At 37.7% G+C, this 23,529-nt stretch overlaps 1 protein-coding gene across 8 annotated transcripts in view; it reads left to right on the top strand.

The window, feature by feature from the left end:
• The window catches only part of CRACD (KIAA1210), a 111,313-nt gene that overhangs the window by 43,436 nt on the left and 44,348 nt on the right, over positions 1 to 23,529 (top strand). For 4 of the 8 annotated variants that reach the window (XM_040699011.2, XM_040699006.2, XM_040699010.2 and 1 more), the window contains 2 exons: positions 7,997 to 8,133; positions 20,028 to 20,099. In XM_040699011.2, coding sequence (XP_040554945.1) covers positions 20,075 to 20,099 — 25 coding nt within the window. In that variant the 5' untranslated portion in view covers positions 7,997 to 8,133; positions 20,028 to 20,074. The remainder of the gene's footprint in view (positions 1 to 7,996; positions 8,134 to 20,027; positions 20,100 to 23,529) is intronic. The other 4 variants (XM_040699009.2, XM_046940178.1, XM_040699012.2 and 1 more) reach the window with 2 other exon arrangements.

Raw genomic sequence — 23,529 nt, 5'->3', positions numbered from 1 at the left:
CAGTTGGAACTATGCTATGTTTAATTTGCTCATATATCTAGTCAGAAAACAAATTGTTAAATGCAAAGCAAAAGAGGCAGCTTAGTCTGGTTGTTAGCTAAAATGATTTCTAAGAGCTGGCATGATGCTCAGCTGTGAGTTTTCTTGCTGTGTACAGCTCTTAGGAGGAGGGGACTGCCAGTGTAGCGCTCCTCTGTCACTTCTCTCTACAGAGAGAAGAAAACCAAGCCTAGCATGGCATTAACAGAGACTCTGACCCCACAGAATTGTCCAGAGAAGCATTGGCTTATTACAGTCACTTTACCAGTGATGGTTCTTCTGCTTTGCCAGATTTAGAAACACTTTCTTTATTTGTTTAACGTAAATTGTTGCATTTGTTTTTCTCTGTTGTAGAGCTTGTGCATTGAATAACCTCACTGGTCTTGCAGAGTCACCATCCTGTCCTCATTTAAACTCCACTTAAAGAACTGCTGTCTTCATGATGCCATTAAGTAACTTGTAATTGTCAGGACAATTTAGAGTAACTGAATTTTTCTATCAATGACTGAAAATGTCTCTGTCAAGCACAGCAACCTTGAATTCACAGGGCCTGCCGTCTGGATACTTTGAATCTACACTCGCACCTGATGAAAGTAGTTCTTGTAGCTCGGCAGGGCTGAAGGAATTGGGCAGTTGGTCCCCTTCTTGCCTAGGGTTGTGATGGAAGCCACGAGTTGCAGTCTGCATTAACAGCTTCATATCATTTCATTTTGCATCTTGCCAATAGTCACTACTTTTGTGTTGTTGACTGTAACAAAATGTATTTTCGCTCCTGTCAAGCGCTCAATTTCTGGCAAGCCTTTGATGAAATGTAGAGATGAGGCAGGGATCTTCCCCTTAGTTATTGAATCATTCACTGATTTGTCCTCAGAAGTCTTTGCTTTTTGCCACTGATGACCTGTGGTGGTTGAGATAAAAACACAAAGCCTGTCAAAAGGAATCTGCTTCAGCATCGTGAGGATGGATGCTCTTGTGTTTGCTGCCTGCTGGTGCATGGCATTGCCAACTAGAAGACTTTCTACTTCTGGAGTGTTGTATTTGTGCCTCTCTAGTTACCCAAGGGTGAGGTCACTCAGTTCATTAATGATTTATGTTTATAGAGTGCATTCTTCAGAGGGCTTCCAAGGCTGCTGGCAAATTTATTTCTGCACCAGAAACTAACTGAAACAGATTGTTAGTTATTTCTCTATAGATTCCGGAGGTCGTTACAAGAAACTTCTCTCTTCCCGCTCTACGCTTGGGTGTATGTTAATTAATCCACAAGGTTTGTGCCTTCTTCAGGAAGGAGTTCCTCAGGCTTTCCTGTGCCCATTTTTTCTTCCACTTTTAAGTTCTTCTGACTGTTTTGCAAATAAGTAGCAACTATTTTACACATGTGGAGCAAGATCCTACTCCGCAGGCAATTTTATAGCTTCATCTAAGTCAGCCTGTAGCACAGAATTCAATTTAGATCAAGTAAAGTTGATGGAATCTGGTCACATAGTATTGGAAGAAACAGTTTTTTTCTAATTGTTTGGAAATAGTGTGGGTATATACTCAGGAATTATTTTTTAAGTCATCAGTGTTTTTATTTGCATTTTAAATGGGTAGAAAAGACCAGAAGAAATATTACCTTCAAAATCCATGAAAAAAATAATCCTGCAGCAATTGATGACCTGCCTTATCATTTTAAAGTAGCACAAGGTAAGCTGTAATGTGTTTTCTTTTGGACATTAAAATTCTAATCTGCACAGTGTAGAGGATTAAAGATATCAGCCTTGGCAATGAAATGAAGAAACAGTAATGTTTTACACTTTTCACTTCCAGAGTGTATTTAAAAACATTTCTAGTTGAAGATGTTTGTGGTCCTTGGGAAAGAACATGATATACTGTTTTAAAAGAAAAAAACACATGTACATAGAAGCTGTGCAGAATAGAGGCTTCAGCTGCTCAGGGATAGGTTGAATCCTCCTTAATTTCTTTAATTTATTTCTTAAATTCTGCCAGCATAAGTGTAGCTGAACACTTCAATGAAGCATACTTTGATTCACACTTAAGTAACATCCCCTGGTTCAGGTTAGTCAAGTGTGAAGAGCTCTGCTGGATTTGTTAGTCTCCTAGAGGAGTTCCCTCTAACATTTGTAACACACTATGTCACAGGTAAAACCATGGCTTTATTTTGATTTAGCTGCTGTTAAACATCAGTTAAGGTAAAAATGCAGCATGCTCTGCTTATACAACATCATTGCTGTACATTAATGCTTTGCAGAAAGGTACCCATTTGTTAGTGTACTTCTTCCTTACTGCAATGCCATCAAGCTCCACTACACCAAGCTAAGCTTTCCCTTCTTCATGCCTTATCAGCAGTCAGGTTGTACAGGCCAAACAGTCTCATTTACCCATCTGCATGTCCCCATGTCTTTAGATGCAGTGCTGCTGCTTTCTTGTGCATATGGAATTAACCTTTACTGCCCCTCACTGTGCTACAGTGAATTGAGTGAACGCAGAGGTGAGGAGAGCACACAGCTGCAAAGTGTGTGCAAGCAGGGGGTTGTTAGCCCTGCAAAATCTATATTTTTCATATTAAGGCCCGGCAAGGTTTTCTGAGATGTCTGTTCCTGCTCCTGTTTGGGTGATCAAACTGCCTTCTTGGTCTGCCTGTTGCAAGCATGTGAATTTTATGTATGACCTTTACTGGGGAGATAACTTGTTAATGGTGTCAGTCTGACGCAGTATAGTGTTAGTGACAATGGTTCTGCAGGTCCAGAAAGGTTAATTCAGTTTTGTTGTATTCACTCATGGCATTTATTGGCTTCTTATAAAATAGTGTTGTTCTTGAGGGGAAAAAAAAAAACAGGAAATTTTTCCTGGTTTTATTTCCTAGGCATGTACATTACCCTCTGGCTTTGTTCTCTTCCGTTTTCACAAAATCACAGCATGGCTAAGGTTGACAGGGACCTCTAAGGTTAACAGGGACCTCTGGGTCCATCTGGTCGCCTCTCTGTTCAAGCAGGGACACTCAGAGCAGGTGTCCAGGTGTCTTTTGGAGATCTCCAAGGAGGAGACTCCACAGCATGTGGGCAGCCTGTGCCAATGCTTGGTCACCTTCACAGTCAAAAAGCGTTTTCTGATATTCGTAGGGAGCCTCCTGTGTTCCAGTTTGTGCCCACTGCCTCTTGTCCTCTCACTGGGCACCACTGAAAAGAGCCTGGCTTCATCTTAATATTCTTTTTTCTAGATAATTATGTGTTCTTGTAGGTATGATTGAGCCATACTGACTTGTGGAATATGACTGAAAGTCAACTCAGATCTTCTTTGTGTTTTGTTTTGTGTGTTTCTTCTCCTTCTTAGTTTTCTTATGTGGGTTTGCACCTCAGAAGAGGGTTTCTTGCAAGGCAAAGCAAGGAGATCTGGGATCCCCCCTCTGACCAATACCACTATTGAAAACTGACAGTTGAGTGTTTTTGCTGCTTACGTTTTCTCCCAATCTCCTAGCAGTTATGTGAGTTAAATTATATTTTATGAGATCTTATCATTTCAGGACATGATACGCACCAGTGATAACAGATGTGCTAAGTTGCTGAAGTGTTTCTTATCCCAGGATTCATGTGCTCTTTTTTGGGAGATGATTTATTAACCATAATTTTACATTTTCTCCTATTTGTAGCGCTTTTAAATACCAGTTCTGAACCTTTAGATTCTTGCTTCTCTTTCAAGAAAGTGCATAAAAATGTAATTTTGGCTGAGAAGGGAGAGCACAAGTTGTCCAGCCTGTTTGGTTGTTATTTCTTGCATGTGTAGCAAGGGCATGATTTGCCATCTATGTTTGGATGAAAAGGAGAGGTACTCCCATTAATATGATGGTAGCTCCTTTTGATGTAGAATTCGCTTTGATGATTTTCAAAAGCATTTTGTTAAAAACCTAGGTATCTTGCAGAAAACTAGGAAAGGGCAGGTCAGATCATATCTGTTGGCATATTACTTTTCTCTAAATGTGTCCTGGTAATTGGAGTAAGGAGATCGCATGCACTCAAAAAGTTCAAACCCCAGACTCGGGGAAGGAAACAACATTAAATGAACCTAACCTGCTATTTCAGTCCTTACGGGGAAAATGTCTGCTGCTAGATGAGCACTGTGTTTCCGCAGCTCTGTGTATTTGCACATGCATCCATGAATTTCTGGGCCTTGTGCTCTTTCAGGAGTTGGCCCCAGAGGGGCTAGAGAGTCAAACTCGAGTTTGGGTCGGTGATAAAAGTGAAATTAGGATCTCAAGAGGCTGCTTATTCTCTTAGCTATTAGCATTTGCAGATGCTAAGGGATGCATTGTCAGAGACAAGAATACAAAGCAATGAAACAGTGTCATGTGCAGCACAGAGACATCTCACTTTCAAAAGTGGAGAAATAAATGTATTGGTGGCCACCAAGGAAATGTGTGTCGTTCTTCGGTTTAGTTTTTAGTTCACAAACTAAATTTAGGTATCAAAATTTATTACAAGTTCCTAGTAAAGCTTGTATCTTTTATTAACTTCTTTCCTAAATCTGACTATGCCAGAAGTGCTTTTCTGAATTCTGGTGCTTTTCATAGGTAACAACTCGTGGCAAGATTTTACTGAGTAAGTAGTCTGAAAAAATATATTGATTTTCTATATTTTTATAGGAATGTAAAGTAATTAATTTGTGTGTGATTGCTATTTTATTAAAATTGATTTGAGAACCACAATTTTTAAATGGACTAACGCTGTTTCTAGCGTAGAATGATATCCCAGGTTCTACAGCAAACATGCACTTCTTAGGGGGATCATCTTCCTTGTGACAAGAAACACAGACTCACAGCTTTCAGTATTTAAACTGGAAGGTATATCTGTGTCCTACTGCTTTTTTATATAAGGAGTTGTTAATATTGGCTGTCTCTGTATGATGAGAAATATATATATATATTTTTATTCTCCTTTAAATCTGAAGCTTCCTTTGCATTGGAAAAAAAGCATTGTCGGTAATGATGGTTATATTTACCTATGTGATACTATTATTTTCCTCTTGGAATAGATAGCTTTATTCAGCTACCCTGAGAAGTAGAAATATGCTCTTAGTAAAACAGAATTTGTCAATATGAATGGGATTTATAGACAGAGGTGGAAGGTAGAGGAGAGCCCTTTGCTGATACGAGTATTTGATGGCTCGACATGCTTACTTGCCTACTAGTCTTGTTGTGTGGCAAAATAACAGCTCTCTGGACTATGAACAACTATTGTCTGAGAAGCTGTAAATAAGCCAGTTGATCAATTTACCGCTTGTAAATCAAGCAATATGGTAACTATTTCCAGGGAACTGCTTTTAAAATGGCCTTTTTCTGTGCTGAAGTTTTGTACTATTATTTCTTGAGGTAAAGTGTTGATTGTAAAATGCAGAATATAATGCTCTCTGACCTCCAACAACAGCTTGAGAAACTGAAGCAGCTTTTTCTTTCCCGATTTCCATTCTGGTTAGAGTTTTCATGGATGCTGGGGCCTGACCTCATTGCTTTTGGGTGCTACTTAATACTGTGGGATACAGTGATTTTTCTTAACTTTATACAGAGTATGCATCAACTTAACTTTCTACACTAGAAATACATATTTCTAACACTGCACAGAATTTTATTACTGCTCTAGAAAGATGTGAGTAGAATAGTTTCCTGAAATAATCTTTCAAGGACCAAGTCTTTCCTTCCAGCCTGCCTGCTGGAATTTCCTTTTCATCAAAATGTTTCCATATACACCTGTATCCACTTCTTCCCCTGAGAGGACAAAGTAATGCTATTAAACATAAGGAAGATTTTTTTTTTTATCTGCTGGAATGCTTCATGAGCTTGCTAGTGAAGACCAGCTTTTTCTTTTCCTTGAACCTTGAGCAGTAAAAGTCTATATTATACCTAGGAGTTCAGAGTACTCCAGATTCTGATTTTCAAGAAAATAAATTAGTTCAAAGACTGGTCCATTGCACACATCCCTCAAAACCTTAACCAACTGAATGAAAACTGACTCCACGTTATGCTAGCCATTTGTAGATTTACTGCTCCCCTTGGGATGCATGCAACGTAGTGAACCCACAGACTCTTGCTTCCTTACTGCAGGTGCATTGGCCTCTTGGGGCCTGCTCTGCCACAGCCATCAGCATAAATAAGTCAGTTGCAGGAAGGTCAGGGAAACGTGAAATTAGCAGCCAGCTCCACTGAAAGCCTATCTACTCCATCAGCCATATTATGTCTGCAGGGTAGGGGTGTAAGAGAGTCTGCTCTGGAAATGGATTTTGGTTGCATGCAGGATTTACAGATTAAAAGCTAGTAGATGTCTTTGGACCGACAATTAATTAGTGGTGGGAAGGAGGTATTTTCTGATGAAAAATGAGTAGATTTCTGCCTGTTTTGCTAGAACAACGTTGGCCTGATATGCTCTTGCAGGTCACAAACTTCCCATGCTCAAACTGTTGCACGTTCTCTTCTCATTACTGCATTTTGTGTCCATAAACAAAAGAACAGTTCTGATTCACTGTGTGGAACTTAGATCTGAAGCTGATGTGCATATATGAGATTTTTAACATCTGCAGTTCCTGGTTATTCACAACTATCAGCAGATTGAGTCTTTCACAGTTTGTCACAGCATATGAGTACTTTTTTGTTTTAATTTGGACTGATGAGCTCAGGATGTTTACATGATGTTTTTTCATGTTCCATTCACTCCTTGAATATATCTTGAATGTTACGAGTAGTGTAGAGTCAATCAACAGAGCACTAATGTGTCATTTCTCAGCTTGAGCTGACCTTGCTTCCACCTCCACGTGCATTTTTCCATAGGATCAGCACTGATTTCCAGTATTCATGTCCTGGCATCCTGAGAGCATCCACTAGCACCTCAGCCTTATGAACTTCAGCAGCAGCTGAATACTGAGGCTAAGAGTCCCACAGTGTGATGTTCACAAGCTGATGGCAAGCTCTTCTGTTCGAATTGCTGCAGCCCTGTCTCATGAATTGAAGCATCATTCTTGTGGCCTTGTGGCTAAGAAGGCCACTGGTATTCTGGGGTGCATTAAAAAGAGTGTGGCCAGCAGGTCAAGGGAGGTGATCCTTCCTCCCCTTCTTGTAGATGGGAGTGATGTTTCCCTTTTTCCAGTCCCCGGGGACTTCATCTGACAGCAACAACGCCCTAATAAAAGTCAAAACACTTCTAAGAAAACTTCAACAGCATGGTTTTGTTTAAAATTACAAAGTTAGTTTCAAACTTTTTCAATGCAAAACGAAAAGCCTAGTGAAAACAAAATAGAAATTTGTTAAAATATTAGTTCAGCTTTGTGCAATTTTACAATTTCCGTTCATCTGTTTAAAATTTTCTTCTTTCACAGAACAGATTACTATATTGAATAGATTACTGTAGTTTGATTATTTTGTAGTAAGAAAGTTTTTTGTTGAAAAAATATTCCATACTTTTTGGTGGAAGAGTATTTAAAACTCATTTGACATACTGTAGTTGGAGGAAAATCAAAGTTACAGTAAGTTCTCAATTTTTGGAAGTTGCTAGTTCCTCAAAAGGAATAACTGAAATCAAATACCACATTTTTATTTCAGCCAAAATTACAGTAAAAGCATTGTCATATTTTTCATGAAAAATAATTGAGTTAGAATTGCAGTTTATGGCTGTTTGGGAGGAAACGTAAGAAAGTTTCTATTTCAGTAGCTAGAAAGGGTAAAGAGAGAACATTTTGTATGAAACTCTCAGAGGGAAATCTGAAGCTAATGAAAATTTCTCTCATTGCAGCATCTTTCTGCCTTTCCCTGGTTTGGTTGTTTTTTGTTTTGTTGTTGACTACAAATGTCTCAGACCGTTTACAAAAGACATGGCAGGCAGGAATTGCTCAGCTTGTAAGAACCCCAAAAAGAGAGAAAGCAAAATAGTCTCATCATAAAAAGGTTAATTAACATTCTTTCTTTCCCCCTTTTACCTAGATAGTGTGAGAGAAGAATGTTAACCACATGTCCTTAGCAGCGTATTCTGCTTTCTGACCGCTTTCATTAAAGCAAAATCCCCATTTGAGAGAGGAAGACTGCGAAAATACAGAACGTCACACCCCATCTTAAAAAAGGTAAGGGAACATTTTTCTGCTGATCCTTTTGTGCTGTTTTTTTTTTTTCTCAGCAGATTTTGTGCTGATCACTCTAAGCGATGTCTTCAGTTAACATTAAGTTGAAGTGAAAATGCAGATAATAATTGAATATGGAAGCTTGTATTTTAACCTGCGTGTACTAACTTATACAACAGAAAAAGGGCATTATCATATTAAAGGAAGAATGTAATGTATGTGTTACTGTACTCCAAACTATACTCTGTGTACTTTTTGTGCATTTTTTTTTAGAGGAAAACAAACAAACACCCACTGCACACAACAGCAAACATTTAATTTCAACCACTGAAGTCATGCGAAGATTTACAGTCTCCACTCTACTAAGCAACTTTCATTTTACCAAGACAGATGTTTTGGGAAATACAGCGAGTTTGCAGAATGCTACCACTGGGAATTAGTGCATTTAGGCACTTGCCGGAGCAGATCTGTACTATTTTCCTTTCTGCAGGGCTTCTGATTGATTGGTTATTTGTGAAATATTTACAACTCTGCTTCCTTAGATGCTTCAGTTCTAATGAGTACTGAAAGACGCTGAAAACATACTGAATTGTGCATGTTTCCTCTGAAAGTGGAATGACAGCAGCAAAGAGTTTTGTCCATTCAGATTATTTTATTTTATTGTCATTATTACAATAATTATTTTATTCTTATTTATTACTTTATTTTTTGCCTGGGAAGAATTTTGGAATTGTGAATGATAGGTAATGATTTCTTCCTAGAGCATTCACTTCAGAATGTGGGGCAAACATATTCATCACTGACTTCATCTGTGAAGTCAATGTGGAGGTAAGGCTGTACAAAAGCTATCGGGAGCTTACTTTGGCTGTAGAGGCAGCTACGGTCAAAATTTGGTTGCAGGGCTCTGCCTGTCTGCCATTTAGCATGTGCTGTTCATGCACTCTGCACTTCTGTAAAACAGGGTTCAGTGTTTATCTAATGTAGAGATGCTGTATTTGTTGTTTTTTTGTTTTTACAAAAAATGTTGGCTCTGTCGTTCGCGCAGTTACATTACTTGGAGAATCTGTTCTGTCTAACCAATATTACTGTATAAATTTGAAAAGATTCTTGTCCTGACTTACTTGTGAACGCTATGCTAAAATGTATGTTTGACTGGTGTGGTATGTGAAAAGAGAATGAATGATAGGCAGATTTCAATGACAACTTTCCTTAAATGGTCAGCTGTTTTCTGTTAATGTAACACAGGTAGGGTATTTTCTTATTTATTTATTTTTTAAACAGGAAGATGCAAAGTGTGCTACTCTGTCAGTGCAGGATGCTTCCTGCCTGCTCTCTCTAACCTCATGTTTCCCTGACAGTTGTGTCTAAGGAGGATAGGTTCTGAGCTACCTTCTGTTCCCTTTTAATAGACTTCATTTACGTGTGCAATACAGCAGTTCTCAAAAAGTACATTTTTCACTTTACTAAGCCTCGGTACAATACACATTGCTTAACACATGAGTATTTGAAGAGCAGTATGAGAGTGGTCAGTTATAGTAACATCTTCAGATTGGCTAATATGAATTTTGTAAATAAACTACGCAAGACGTACATTTCTGTATAATATTTGCACAGATTTTTTTATTCCAAGAAGAAGTAAAGCTAGCTTTTTTTTCCCCACAGTCTATCCAGTGTTCTTTCATAACCTCTCCCCCCATGTCCTGTGTTAGAATATTCCTTTTTTGCCACAGAAAACAGAATCCAAACTTTAATAGGAAATAATTCGTACTATGAGTAGAGATTTTTGCTTATGCATATAGCTTGTTTTGTTGTAAATGATTTGTAAATGTGTTAGTCAATTTTTTAACAAGTTTATTGAAGTCAAGTATTTCATTAAATACATAGATTGCTCCAAAAGTAATGCTTTGTGGAAACTACAACAGATACAAGAGAACAAGAACACTATTTGATACAGCAAATTCTCAGCTGCAAAACACTTTTTCAACATAGTCACCACCGTTAGGTGTGTGTTTTTGCTCCAGTGAACAAGAGCCTGCATGCTACGCTCATAAAAATCTGCAGCAGCAGAAGTGGCACACTATTGCAACTGGTGAAATGTACCACCCAGCATATCACCACACTAATATCATCAACTCACAGAATGGCTTGGGTTGTGAGGGACTTTAAAGATCTTCTAGTTCCAAGTAGATACCAGATTACTTTTGTTTTCGAACAACTGCTCATTTCCTTTGTCCACTTTGTCACATTCATTCCTATTCATTCATGGGATTTAACATCCACTAATTAGCCTCCATAAAAACACTCAGTAAGCGTTGATGAATGTCAATGGGTACATTTTTTTCCACATGGAAGGAAGTCAGTGACACACCTTTGCTTCACCTGCACTTCCATGTCAGATGCCATTTTGTAAGACTTACCCTCTGCTGCTGTCTGTCATACAGCAACAAAATGTAATGGAATATTTGTTGGAAGGTTCAATCTCTGCTGCCATAACACCTGCATCCACCTCTGATGTTGTGGGCCAACGTAATAATATAGGAGGCATTATTTTTGGAGCAGCCCTTGTACATACTTTTTCACTAGCTCCTTCTGTCATTTCACGTTTTCTAGGTTAAAATGTTAATCCCTTCAGCCTTACATTTATTGGTAGTTCTCTCCTGGCTCTCTGAAGGCCTCAGTTTTTCTTCAAGATGTGGCTTTTTTGTTTTCACCCTTCAGATAATTAGGAGAATAGAAAAAGCTATGTTCTTTTCTGCTCTATTAAATTTTCTGATTTCATTTCTATCATTCAAAGCTGGTTTTTTTTTCCCCTTTATTCTGTTAATTTGTTTTCAGTATTTTGCATTCCTCATTCTTCTTTACCCAGGAAGGATTTATTTCATACAGTAACTAGTGACTGTGGTTGCAATCAACTGTGGACTTTAAGTCACTTCCGTGGAAGTACAAACTACAAGGATTTCGTTAAATGAATCACTATGCATTAATCAAATGCAAATAATTTATTTTCTCATTTTAACACAGAGGTCCTACCAAGAAGACAGATACCTTGGTGTAGTCAGCATTATGTTGTAGCATTTCTTCATGATTCATTTTCTGTATTTCTGGACTTAGAATTGCAATGAATTTTAATGGTAATTGGAACAGGCTTCAATTTGAAAATCTGTGAAATGTGAATGAATTGGTTGTCTTCTCAAATTTAATATCACAAGGCCAGCCAGGGGGTATTTCACTGTAAGGAGACTGATTTCATGCTCTTCTGCAGCTCAGCCTGAACTTGCTTTTGTGCAGAACAGTTCCGTATCCTCACTACAGCCCTGTGTAGGAATGACCCTCCCACACCAGAGAAAGCTTCTGGTTTAATCTGTGGTGTGCTCACTCTGTACCTCTGTCCGTGGCAGGTTTGGAACCCAGGTTACTGAAATGTTGAGCTCAACTGGGTTGCTACCTGTTTATGCCATGTAGGGGAGGAAAAAAAAAAAAAAAGATTTAGAAAACTCAACCTTGCTTACTACAGCCATGTCTGCCCTCCAAATGGCCCCTCCCCAGTGCATGTACTACTTAGGAAGAACCAACTCATCTTTCCCCTCCATGACTAAGAAAGAACCAGGAAAGTAACTTCAGAATCACATCAATCTGAAATAACATTTACACTTCCATGTAAAGTATTTTTGGTTAGGCAGTTAACTGATTTGTTCAGAGTATCATACTGTCTGCAGAACTGCCTGGAACTTTGCAGAAGGAGTTGAAATCTTGGGTATTTAAATCCATCCACTGATGGTGGTAGGACAATAAATACATGGCTTGCACAGTAAAATTCTAAAGATTTTGATGATCTGAGAATAATTCTGTAAATATAAAATACTTGTTTTATATTTTATTTGGAGAATCTGCTGGTTAACTGTTACTCTCCGTGGCCAAAATGGAGGGATCTGGAGGCCCTTAGCTTCTGTGCCTAGCTCTCTCCAAGAGCTGCGAGATATTTACTGATTTGGTAACCTGTAATTTATATCTTTATATGTATAATTTCACTAATAACTTCAGTAAGTAAGTTTTCCATCTGCTGTGTTTCCCCAGGAAGCTATTGAGTATGCAAAACTTTCCTAGATGCAGGAATTGTTTGTTTTAATTTTATTTCCCTTGGATAAGATAGGCAGTATATATATGCTAATCAGTAATGTAAATTAGTATTTATGTTCAACCTTTAGATGTCCGCATGTTATTTGTGTATTTGTGTTTAATATGTGGCTTTAAGAAAAAGAATATAATAGTTTCTGAGGCAGAACTTTTTGTGTCCATTAGAGCTCTGAAGTTCAGATTTGGATCATAAGAGTGCTCAGGAATTCCATTTTGTAGTTTATGACAAATAAAACATGACATAAATCCTGACTTGACTTTGCTAACGTGGTATTTGTAATGTCCTGCCTTAAACATCCGCTTAGCTAAAATATCTTGGAAGCTCTAATTCAAGAAAAAAGATAATAGTGTGCTTAGTTTTAATATGATTTATTGCTTCCTTGAACTAGAGCGTTCAGTGTAGTCTTGGACTTTAACCACTGACTTGGACGGAGAGTGGTAAAACTCTTCAGAAAGTTCTGAAATGGTAAGACATCAATGTATATATCAGAACTAATTAGGGTAAGGCTTAAATCATTATGGACTATTGACAGTATGATCTGTGTTCATAGATACAGACTATCTATCTATGAATTTAAATTTTCGCTCAGAATTCCCTGTGGCCATCCAGCTTCCATCTGAGTGAATTTCTCAGTTGAAGTGCAGCTCAGAGACTTGCATGACTTCTGTGGAGCTGTCCGTGCATCCTTTGCTATTTTTACTTTGTTTCACTGCACTCTGTGTTCTTCCTAGAGATTTGCGATGTCCTGAACTGGCAGTAGGCAGAGGTGTCTTCAAGGCAAGTTCATTCTTCAGCTCCAATGTCTTTATCGTTTAAGCAGTAAGGGCAGTTGAACTCTCCTAGTATGGCTAGTTAATGTTTCTCATTGAAGGGTCCTGCTAAGATTGCTAATTTTTGTTGATGTAATTGAGGATAAATCTATATTATTGCGCTGTTCTGAATCAAATCTTTTTTTCCCCATATAGCATATGTTATTGTCTAAAGAAAGATTTATTCCTCAAAAAGGAATGATTCTGGAGATGACGCAGAAGTAAGAAGCGTTCAGTCCACAGACAAGTTTCACTAGAAAAGCTCTTCAGGATGTTTTTAAGCTGTTATTTTGGTTTGGCTATATCTTTTTCAGAAGGACAATGCTGTAATTTTTAATGATTTTTTTTTTGTTAGATCTGAAAGATATATCTGCTATTATAATATTCCTATATAACATAGGCAGTAAAAGCATCTCTGATTGAGCCTGTTAATGTAGTGGTTTACTCCTTGATAAATCTTAAGGTATAGAAAACACCCAACTAGAGGATGTAATTTGAAGAAAATAATTTTCTTTAAAAAGGTTTCCTTTCAGTTCTACAGGATTTAGGTAGTTAATACAGAGTTTTATGCTATCATACTCTTCAACAGTATTACACTTTAATTTAGTATTTGTGTACAGCGCTGTTTTTATTTGTTGTGCTAAATAGAAATTCTGGATATACTGTTTAAAATATTTTTTATAATATAAATAATATTGCATATTATATAAACATATAACACTGTTAGGCGTTCCCATTAGTGGTCAGAGGAAGAAATGCAGACAGGTGGAAAATGTATTCTGCAGAATGTGGCTTTCTTATTACAGGACTGTGGTTCACTGGAGATGCAACTCATTAGTCCTGCTACAACTGTAATTTTCATTTATTAAAGATTTAATCACGTAACAGCTCCTGTACCCTCACAATTTTACTGATGCTGCCTAATTCCAAAGAAGCCTAAAATATAAGGCATTTAGTTGCAAGAACATTGATTTAAAAATAAGAAAAGCTTAAACGCTTGCTTGATTTCATGAACTCATTGGTTATGCAAATGTGTTGTGCTGTACTTATTATTTCAATAACATTTAAAAAAACAAAACCAAAAAACCTATAAAAACATGGCTACAGCTGAAAGGGATAGTGACCAAAATGTTCACACTGAGATAATGGGTATAGATGATTCAGGTACTGAATTAAAAATTATTTGGTGTTTTGGTTGAAAATTACAGAGACAGAATGCATTTTATTTTTATTTACAGAGGAAACCAGTTTCTTCCTCACAAATTATCATAAATAACCTGTTTCTGCCTGTATCTGAAAGTTGTAGAGCTGACCAGTCTGGTCCTGCAAACTCTTCTTAATCCAGATGACTCTCCCACTGTCTTTCTTAGACTATCTGGAGTATATTTGATTGCTTGACCTATCAAGTTCCAAGTACTTGTAAAGGAAATCTGAGTTACAAGTTTTTTATAGCAGGATTTGAGTTAGTAGCATGTCCCTTGCTTTCCTTTCTTGAAAAGATTGTCACAGCAGAATAAAAGAGCTACAGCTTATTAACTTCTAATTCGTATTAAGTGCATACCGGAAATTACATAGCCTTTGTGGTATCTGTACAGAGTTGTAAATGGAAGAAAATACAATTCAGTTGGTTGAGAGTATGAATTTGAATGAATGAAGGGATATTAAACATTCTTAGGGAAAATTTAGCTTGAAAAAATAAGATTAAAAATGCCTAAAAGGATTGAAATGCGTCTCAATCTGCAAAGAAATCTGATCTGTGTTGAGCATTAGTTACAAAAGCAGAAATTAACAGTGCTTTCTGTGCTTTTAAAGTGTTTGTAATCTGTGTCATCTAATTAACACTTTGGTAAAGACCATTTCTACCAATAATGTCTGTCCTATTAGTGCAAAAGAACAGACCCAACCTATTGACCTTTCTTATGAGTGGCTCTTTTGCTGCAGCAGAGTGTATAAATAGTAGGATGATTTTTTTGGAAAAAAAAAGTCATCTTATTTGTATTAAGAGAGATGGTTGATAATTATGAAATGGAAGCAGGGGATTTTTAGATACCTGCAATAAATGACAGTTACAGTTTCAAGAAGCCTGAAAGAATATGCAATGGCAAATGTTAAAAGTAGAAATACTGCTGAAAGTTGCTCCTTTAAATGTCATCATATGAGCTCATGAACTGCGTGCCTTCTGCTAATTTCATGACCTTGACTTTCACAAGTCCCCAGTTCCACAAGGTAGTGATATTAATCTTTATTTAGGATTCACGTCTAGCTAATCTTGTTTGAATCCCCCCTGCCTCCTTATTTTTCTCCTCCACCAGCTCTTCATTCTTTGTCAGTTTGCTGTAAAATCCCAGAGTGGATGAGTCAGTGATTCCAATCTGTTCCTACTTAGAAACCAATTCCCTTTTAGGGATAGCAGTGTCATGCTTTAACAGTAGGCGGTCGTGCTTTCTGAGAGATTTTGACATCTAGAACTTTCTTTTATTAGATATTGTCTGCTTCACTCTTCACTTCAGAAAAGCATGGTCTCTGTTGTCTTTTCTTTTTGCATTCCCTTTGTCCCTAAAAATCCCACTCCTCTTATTTTTTTGGCTGCACATCTACTACCAATCCCATGGAGGTCCAACCAGGTTTAATCTTATGCAAATCCCTCGTTTTTGTTTCCTCTTCCTTTCCTGTCTCCTTGTCAGTTGTTCATGCTCAGACATGTGAATATCTACCTCGTTCCTTCCTGCCTCCCACCACTGTTCTCTTCTACACTCCCATGAATTCCTGACACTGGCACTGCTGGACCTTATGGCACTGCATTGCTACTTTTAGGTAGCTTGACAGGCTTCTAAGAAGCTAATTCCGTATCTCTTCCTTGCTAAATAGAGACTGTAGATAGATGGAGTAAGAAAAGGTAATACCTGGGGAGAAGGGGATCTTTTGTGTCTCCACAACAATGCCTGACTCTGTGAGCAGGTGAAGAGAGGCATGATGAGGTTTCTGAAGCACCACAAATGTGGTTGTTCCATCATCTGGAGCTGCAACCACACATTTGGATGAAGGGTCTTTGCCTTGGAGGAGTGAAGAGGGAAGGAACATTTATCTCCGTCTAACATTCTATTTTTATCTAAGAAACCAAGAGAGAGCCAGAAGTGTAACACATGATAGTATTGGTTTCTGTTCTTTTTTTTTTCCCTAAGTGGTCAAAATATTGAAGCTGCTTCTGTCTCTTTAAAATGGTATGGTATTTTATGCTGAGACTACTACTGAACTTTTTACTGAAGTGATTTGAGTGAATAGAATAACTTCGTGTGTGTTGAGGGATGAGGTGACCTCATGATTCCTAAATCTGTTCCTGTTTTGTAGCAGTATTTGAGTTCTGCTCTTTCAGCTGCTCTAGTGTCTTTATTTCTTCTCTAGTTGTGTAACAGAATCTTTTGAAAAGTCAAAATCATGGCAACATGACTTAGTTGAGAGTTAACTGCTCATCAATAAGATAATACTGGTGAAATATTAAACAAAGGTTGCGTCTACGTAAGGTAAGACGCAACACTTACAAGCTTTACTTTGATACAAGGATATTGATTATTATGAGAGATCCTTCTTTTCCATTGAGAGTTGTGACATTCCATTGCGAATACCATATATTATCAAATTTCTTACATTGACTTGAGTTTTTCTATTTGGGCTTCCAGCATTTAAGGGACGAATAAGAGACAAGATTGCAACTATATTCTTCAGAACTCTCTTTGTTACCTGACAGTAGTTCCCATGAGGCATGTATTATCTTAATAATGCATCCCCCATTTTATGTCATTCACCAGGATGACCAGTTCAGAAACTTTCCTGGCATCCAGTGAAGTGATTTTTGCCTGGTTCATTGCCCGTGACTTTCTTTTACTAGATTTCTCTTTCTCGCTTCAATGTTTTCCACTGACTGCATGTACCTTGAAACACTTGACTGAGTTGGTAATCTATAGGTTTCTCTATAGCCACCAGGTAAGCTTTCTGTTTCATAAGTTAAAGGTCTAGTGCCCGTGTCAAATCTTAGGTTGCATTAATATCCTCCAGATTTAAGGTAGTATATAACAGAAGACAGCAAGATTGCACAAGATGCAATAAAGCAAGAAATAAAAATTGTTATCTGCAGTTACTTGTGGCAAAGTTTTAGCAAACCAACTGCCTTAATTTCTTGTCACATCCAAAATAGGTAAAGATGCAATGTGAAGATAGCTAAGCCCATGAGAGGGAGCCAAAATTTTAGTTTGCCATCAATGAATGGCATTACTGCTAATTCAGTGATGTGCATTATTTAATTATCCTCCACAAAAGAAAATGGAAAAACAAAATATCTCTAGGGCCTAAAATCTTGCATTTGACATGAATTGAAGATGTTTGGGGAATTACTGAGACCTTTTAAGTGTCTACTAAATTACATTCTTCAACTATTAAAACCTGCTTTCATATAAGTTAATGGAAAAAAACTTTAAACAGGAAAATGAACTTTGACTGTGCAGAGTTTAGTTTTGTCACTTTACCTTTCAATCCTCTTGCACTTACTGTTTTGATATATAAGAAAAGCTTGTGTTTCAGTTTTTCTAGCTGCTTAAACACCTAGATGGGAAAAGCTGTGACATTGGTGGCAGGTAGTTTGAGTGTGGCTGAGATAATGCTGACATTACAGTGAGTAGTTCCTATTTCTTTTTGTAGGATTGTCCTCTGCTTGCCTTCATGCTGGTTGTCTGAGTGATGCTGTTCCTCAGCTGCTGTTTCAAAAGGTCTTCTGGTAAACAAGTGGGATGATTAAATACTGTGCTAATTGTCCTTGGCAAGGAGATTGTTTCATGGTCATTCATGCATCTCCAAATTTGATGCCAAGTTCAAAAGTCATTCTGAGAGCTACCTCTTGATGTCTGGGCTTTTCAGTATCTTTCATCTTTCACTGTGTTCATCTGTTGGTCTCCAAGCTGAATCTCAGTCCTGGTGTTTGAAATTATAAAATTGCAAAGGATTTGCATAGCTGCAGAAAACATCTAAGGGTGTTGATTACAGTTGTGACCTGTGAAGTGATTGCTCAGGTAGCCATGCGGCCTTTCTGATGATCCAGAGCGTTATTGTAAGCTCCCTGAATTAATTCTGGCTTGCTGGCTACTAAGCAAGATGCTAGATAGTCTAGTGCCAGGGGGGAAAGGCTTGAGTGGGCTAGGTAGATTTGTTTACTTCAGGGAATCTTGTGCTGGAGTAGAGGAAGTGACCCTTTTCAGATGGGTCACAAAGTCATGCATTTTGTTAGAACAAAGTTGTTTCCTTTTCTATCTCTTCTGTTCAGCTGTTATTAATTAAAAATGAAAATGGTTGGAAGTCATTCTCCTGGTTCCTGGAAATGTTTCATTAATGAAATAAAATGTGTCCCTAAACAAACACAAAAACCCACTAAAGCAGTTGTTACGTGTAAGTCTTTATATATCTGCTGACAAAATGCCTCAGAGGAGGGGCACAAGGAAGATATTCCTACAACCTTTTTATCTTCTCTTATTTTTAGTTCAGTTTCATTTGTACGCCTGTGTTTTGGGACGTGATTATCTACGCATCTGTATTTTCACTGCTTACCAGAATGTGGGTGCTAAGCAGCTTGGGATTCTTAAATGTTTCTCCAAATAAACTAATAATTTGTGTTTAATTGAATTTATAGAGAGAGATTTAATAAAGCAGATTTTGTCAAATGCAATATGTTCAGTAATTTAATTTAAATACTCCTCTGCTAAAGACTTTATGTTACTGATCTCAAAAGCCTTTGCTATGGATATGAAAGTGCTAAGGACCTCTGTTTAAACCAGAAAATGACCATAAACTTATTTGCTTTTACAGTGAGAAAGCACAGTCTTTCTCTAGATGGTGGATTTCAGGTGAAGCACTTTTTGGTCTAAACTCCTTTGGGATGTGAACAGCTTACCATTGCTGATCTTTGGGTAAAGCTTGTAAGCCATGATTTTAAACAAACCTCATGCAAGAACTTAAAAGACTGTACTAAAGCAGGAATTTTCTGCAGATAGTTTTACTGCACTTGAAGTTAGTTGGTTGCTGGGAGATTTGACAATTAGACCACCTATGTATATGGCAAATAATGTATCTGAGAACCTGGCCTTATGATGCAGATTTTTGCTTAAATCCTGGTTGTAAAGATTTGTAAGACTGGTGCCTCTGCAAAAGGAGACATACAAAGTTTTATCCAGAATACAGACAAGTACTGTGGTAGTCTTGACTTAGACTGTATTGATTGAGAACTGTGTAATCAAGTCTTTTCAGGTCTTATATTCAAGATTTTATTGCTTTCCAAGAGGGATCTACGTCACTGTTGCTTCCTTCATGACAATATTATAGACTGTTATAGTATTAACAGGATGCTTGAGAAAATACTAGTGTCTAGCACAATTTTTCATGGAAAAAATGCAGCCTCCGGGTTTCATGGTAGGTTTTGATGTTTAATTGTTCTTGTGAAGCTGAAAACATAGAGCAATTTCTGACTTATTAAAAACCGTTGGTGTTACTCATAGCACCCATAAAGAGTTGCGTAGTGTTCTGGGTCCATCTTTCTGCCCTTGTAGAAAAGGTAAGCTATTTTTGGCTGTGTAGCTGGGGAGGACTGAGCAAAAAACAGTTGTATAAACTAATGTAGCAAGTGCATTTTGCATGAAAGGTTGGTCAGGAGGTCCTAGCCATGAATCTAAAATCATTTTGGCTCTTGCTAGTTTAAACCTCCATGAAAAAACATTTTCCACTATTTGAGAAGGACTTTAAAGTAGGGAAAATATGTAGTAAAAATAATGCTGAAATATGTGCTCTACTTGATTTTCAGGGCTGTTCTACACTCTTTCCCTCATGTTCAATTTATCCTTCAGTTCTCTTAGAAACAAACAAAAAATGCCAAACCCTTCCCTCTGGTGATCTCACGGCTTTTGTTTCTTCCTCAGAGAAGATCAAGTCTGGAGTTTCTCTGACTTCATCTGAAATTGTAGGGATGATCAATTTATTTAAGAAACCTTGTAAGTACTTCACTGGCTCTGTAGAGTATGGAGCACATGGTGTCCTGTCATTCAAAAGCTCACTGTTAGTTTTCTTTTTTTGTGGCTTAGTCTGAAGTACTTTCATTGGGGAGCTGGCTGAGGGGATGATGTGTTGTGCTTATTGTTTTTAAGCAGGAGCTGCTGCTAATGTATGTGCTGCTTTTGTCCATTTTTTGGCAGGCATAATGAACAGCATGTGTATGCAGTGGAGTCAAATCCAAACCTCAGAGGTTATCCTGTTTTATATTTTTACAGGTAATTCCCTGTAGCATCACTGGGAACTATCTGCACTACAGTGGCAAACTTGACTCCCCCATTTTATGTTACGTCAGATGCTGTGCTTTACCATAACTTTTAAGATGGTCCTAATTTATGAAAGTTATGAATTTATGGATTTAAATTTTGAAATCAGTAGAAAGATATGTGGTCATTTAGGATCATCCTGATTCCTTTGCAAAGTTATCAAAAAGGTTGCTGTTTTTAAAGCTTGCTACTATAGCTGTAATTTCAATAGTTTGTATTAGTTGTCATATATTATCATCTTCTAGTTGCACTGATATTGACTTATGTTATTTCATTTTTATTTCTTGCATTGGCTTTGCAGTGATTATTTGACATATTCAGAGTTTGAGTTAAATGATGTAAATGGACTGAAGCAGTATTAAATCTGTATGTATGTGTAAATACCAAGCATGCTCTGAAGCAGTTGATAGTGCTGGATCAATGTGGTGTCCTTCTGTTCACCTCTTTGTCGGCTGTGTTTTGGGGGTTTTTGGTGATGGGGGAGAGGGGTTGTCCAAATATTTATAATGAACAGCATTTGTTTTTAACTTGAGCCAATGGTTGACATCTTAACATGACAAAAGCTTTAGTCTGTTTTCAGGTGTTGTGATTATGTGTCTGTTTCTATTCAGAAGTAAGTAATATCTGTTTCCATTGGACTGCGTGATGCTCCACATGAGCTTGCACTACTGGAAAGGTATTGAATGGGGAAAAGGAAAAATGTTTTCTACCAGGAAAAGAAAAGAGAGAGGAAAGAATGTACAATAATTTTTATTCCTTAAAAAGCTATTTGGTCAGCTATAATTATCGATTTAAAGTATGGAGGAAGTAAGAAGACATATTTTGCAATCACAATTAGGGAATTTGTGTAGGAAGAATACATAGAAGTGTTTGAAATACCTGGCTAGCTCTCTATTGACATCTGTTAATAATTCACATGGCCTTTTCATTTAAATTTTGTTGAGAAAAACAGAGTGGGCTTGAAATATAAAGAAGCTCTTAATTTCCTTTGTAAAGGAGTGGGAGTGCAGTGTCGATTCAGTGCAAAGAGAAGAATTTATTTGTGTGAAGCTTTCAAACTTTTTTAGTTTTCCTTTTGGCTAATGCAGTCATTTATACCAAAGGCATTCGTATTTGTGTTTGATAAGATTTCTTCCTAGTGCTTGTTCAGACAGGTTGGAACGCGTGGTCTGACTGCCTGTCCCCGTGGGTCATGACTGAATTTCAAATTTCTTCTCTGTAGTATGAGCAGACTCACTGCAGTCAGGAATACGACACTCACCTAGGTGCAATTCTTGTCTGAATCAACCTTGCCACGCCTGTAGTAATTTTTACTAATTACAAAGCAACTTATACTTAATGACACGCCATTAATGAGCACCTTTTTCTTTGGTACATGGATAAACTTCTATTTCAGTAAAATGCTTTATGAACTAATTAAAGATCTCTGCCCAGTGTTGTTGGGAAGCTTCTTGACTTGTTTCTTATTCAACAGTGAGATAAAAATCTCGTTTTCTTACTCCAAAGGTGCAGTCTCTTCATGTTTTTCATCCCATAGCAAACTACATTTAATTCTTATTCTGGAATGTTGTTTCTCTAAATGACATGTTCTCTCTAGCCTAAAGGGTAGAGCATGTGTCCCATTTTCTAACATAGCCTAAAGCGGGAATGACCCAGCTAATCTGGGCACTGGAGAATAACAAGAGGATGACTCCACAGAGTATGCTTAGGATAACCTGGAGAACAGGTACAGACAAACATTACTGGTCTGATGGCATGGTCTAGGAATGCAGGGCAGAGGAACACAGCTATTTACAGCAAGGTCATGTCCTCAAAACACATTAGCTCTAGCACAAAGTCCATATCAGTCTTTGGAGGCTCTGCCCTTGTCCTTCAGCACCTTGAGGAGCTTACAACCATCTTACTTTTAACCACAGTGGATGGTTAAAAGCTAAGATGTTTTTAGTTTATTGGAGAAAACAAACAAACAAAAAAACCCAACCAAATAACAACAAAAATAAGTCTGCACTCTTCCCTCTTCAATTTGAGCTCATTCTGTTAGGGTACAAATGATGCTGCTGAATCCTCTGCATTAGTTACCCAGGACCGGTGTCTCTGGAGCTTCTGTTTGGGATTCCTATCCTGCTGTGAGGTACATGTTGTGTTTCCACCCAGGCTATAAAAGGTGACACTGTCTTTGGGAGAGTTTGCCTCATCTGAGGTTTCTGCTTTTTGTCTTTCCACTTCACTCTGAATGATTTATTTAAATAAATTTGGGACAAACACTTTGCCTTGAGATTTAGTCAAAGTCTATGAAGAAAAATATTGAGGAAAAAGTTGTCCTGCATTGATTGGCATTAAAGTGTGTTCCTGCCTCACAGCTGGTAAGAATAATTTTTCTTTCTTCTGTATAACATGAAAAAATGGGGAAGTGGGGGGCAAAGATTTGGGAGAAACATAAAACTGACTTGATCATTGCAAAAAGTTACCTCGTATTACTGACAGTGCTGTCATTTTGTATCTATAAATTAAATGCTTTTTTCTCCTGGTTGTGCTTGATGAATGTTGCTGCTCATATGGCTTTGGGACTTTTGCTTTGCAGTTTAAACAAGTGTCAAGATTAGCACAGGCATGTATAGCATCAGGATTTTTCTGAAAATGCGTTGGAAATAGGGCATGAGGATCTGACAACAAGCCAGCACAAAGCACTGGAATGATTATGCTCTTGGGTTAGGACTTTTTGCTGTAAATGTTAATTTTCCTCGTCTATTTCATGATACAAAGCAACAACTGCTATTGCTGCCATGCTCACATCTGACAAATCGTTCAGAAATGATGATCCTGTGCTGAAGATTTCAGGAAGTTTGGCCTGGATTTGCTTTGAGATGCCTCACAGGATCTCAGCTTCAAAATGAAAAAGGCAGAGGTGCTAGCTGGTTACATAACAGGAGGTTATTATTTTTATAACATTTTATTTGTTTTTGCTTTTTTTTTTTTTCCTGTACCCAGAGCACTTCTGTTTCATGCTCTTGTTGCCACATTCAAATGGCTGGAGAATACCTGGTCTGCCAGAAGGTGCCCTGTATAAGTGATATTTTCTGGGTTGATGCTATAGCACATTGCTGCA

The sequence above is a fragment of the Gallus gallus genome, chromosome 4 (genome assembly GCF_016699485.2).
Source record: "Gallus gallus isolate bGalGal1 chromosome 4, bGalGal1.mat.broiler.GRCg7b, whole genome shotgun sequence".
NCBI classification, from domain to species: domain Eukaryota; kingdom Metazoa; phylum Chordata; class Aves; order Galliformes; family Phasianidae; genus Gallus; species Gallus gallus.
The sequence above is the reverse complement of the archived record's forward strand: the minus strand, read 5'-3'. Positions and strand labels throughout refer to the sequence as shown.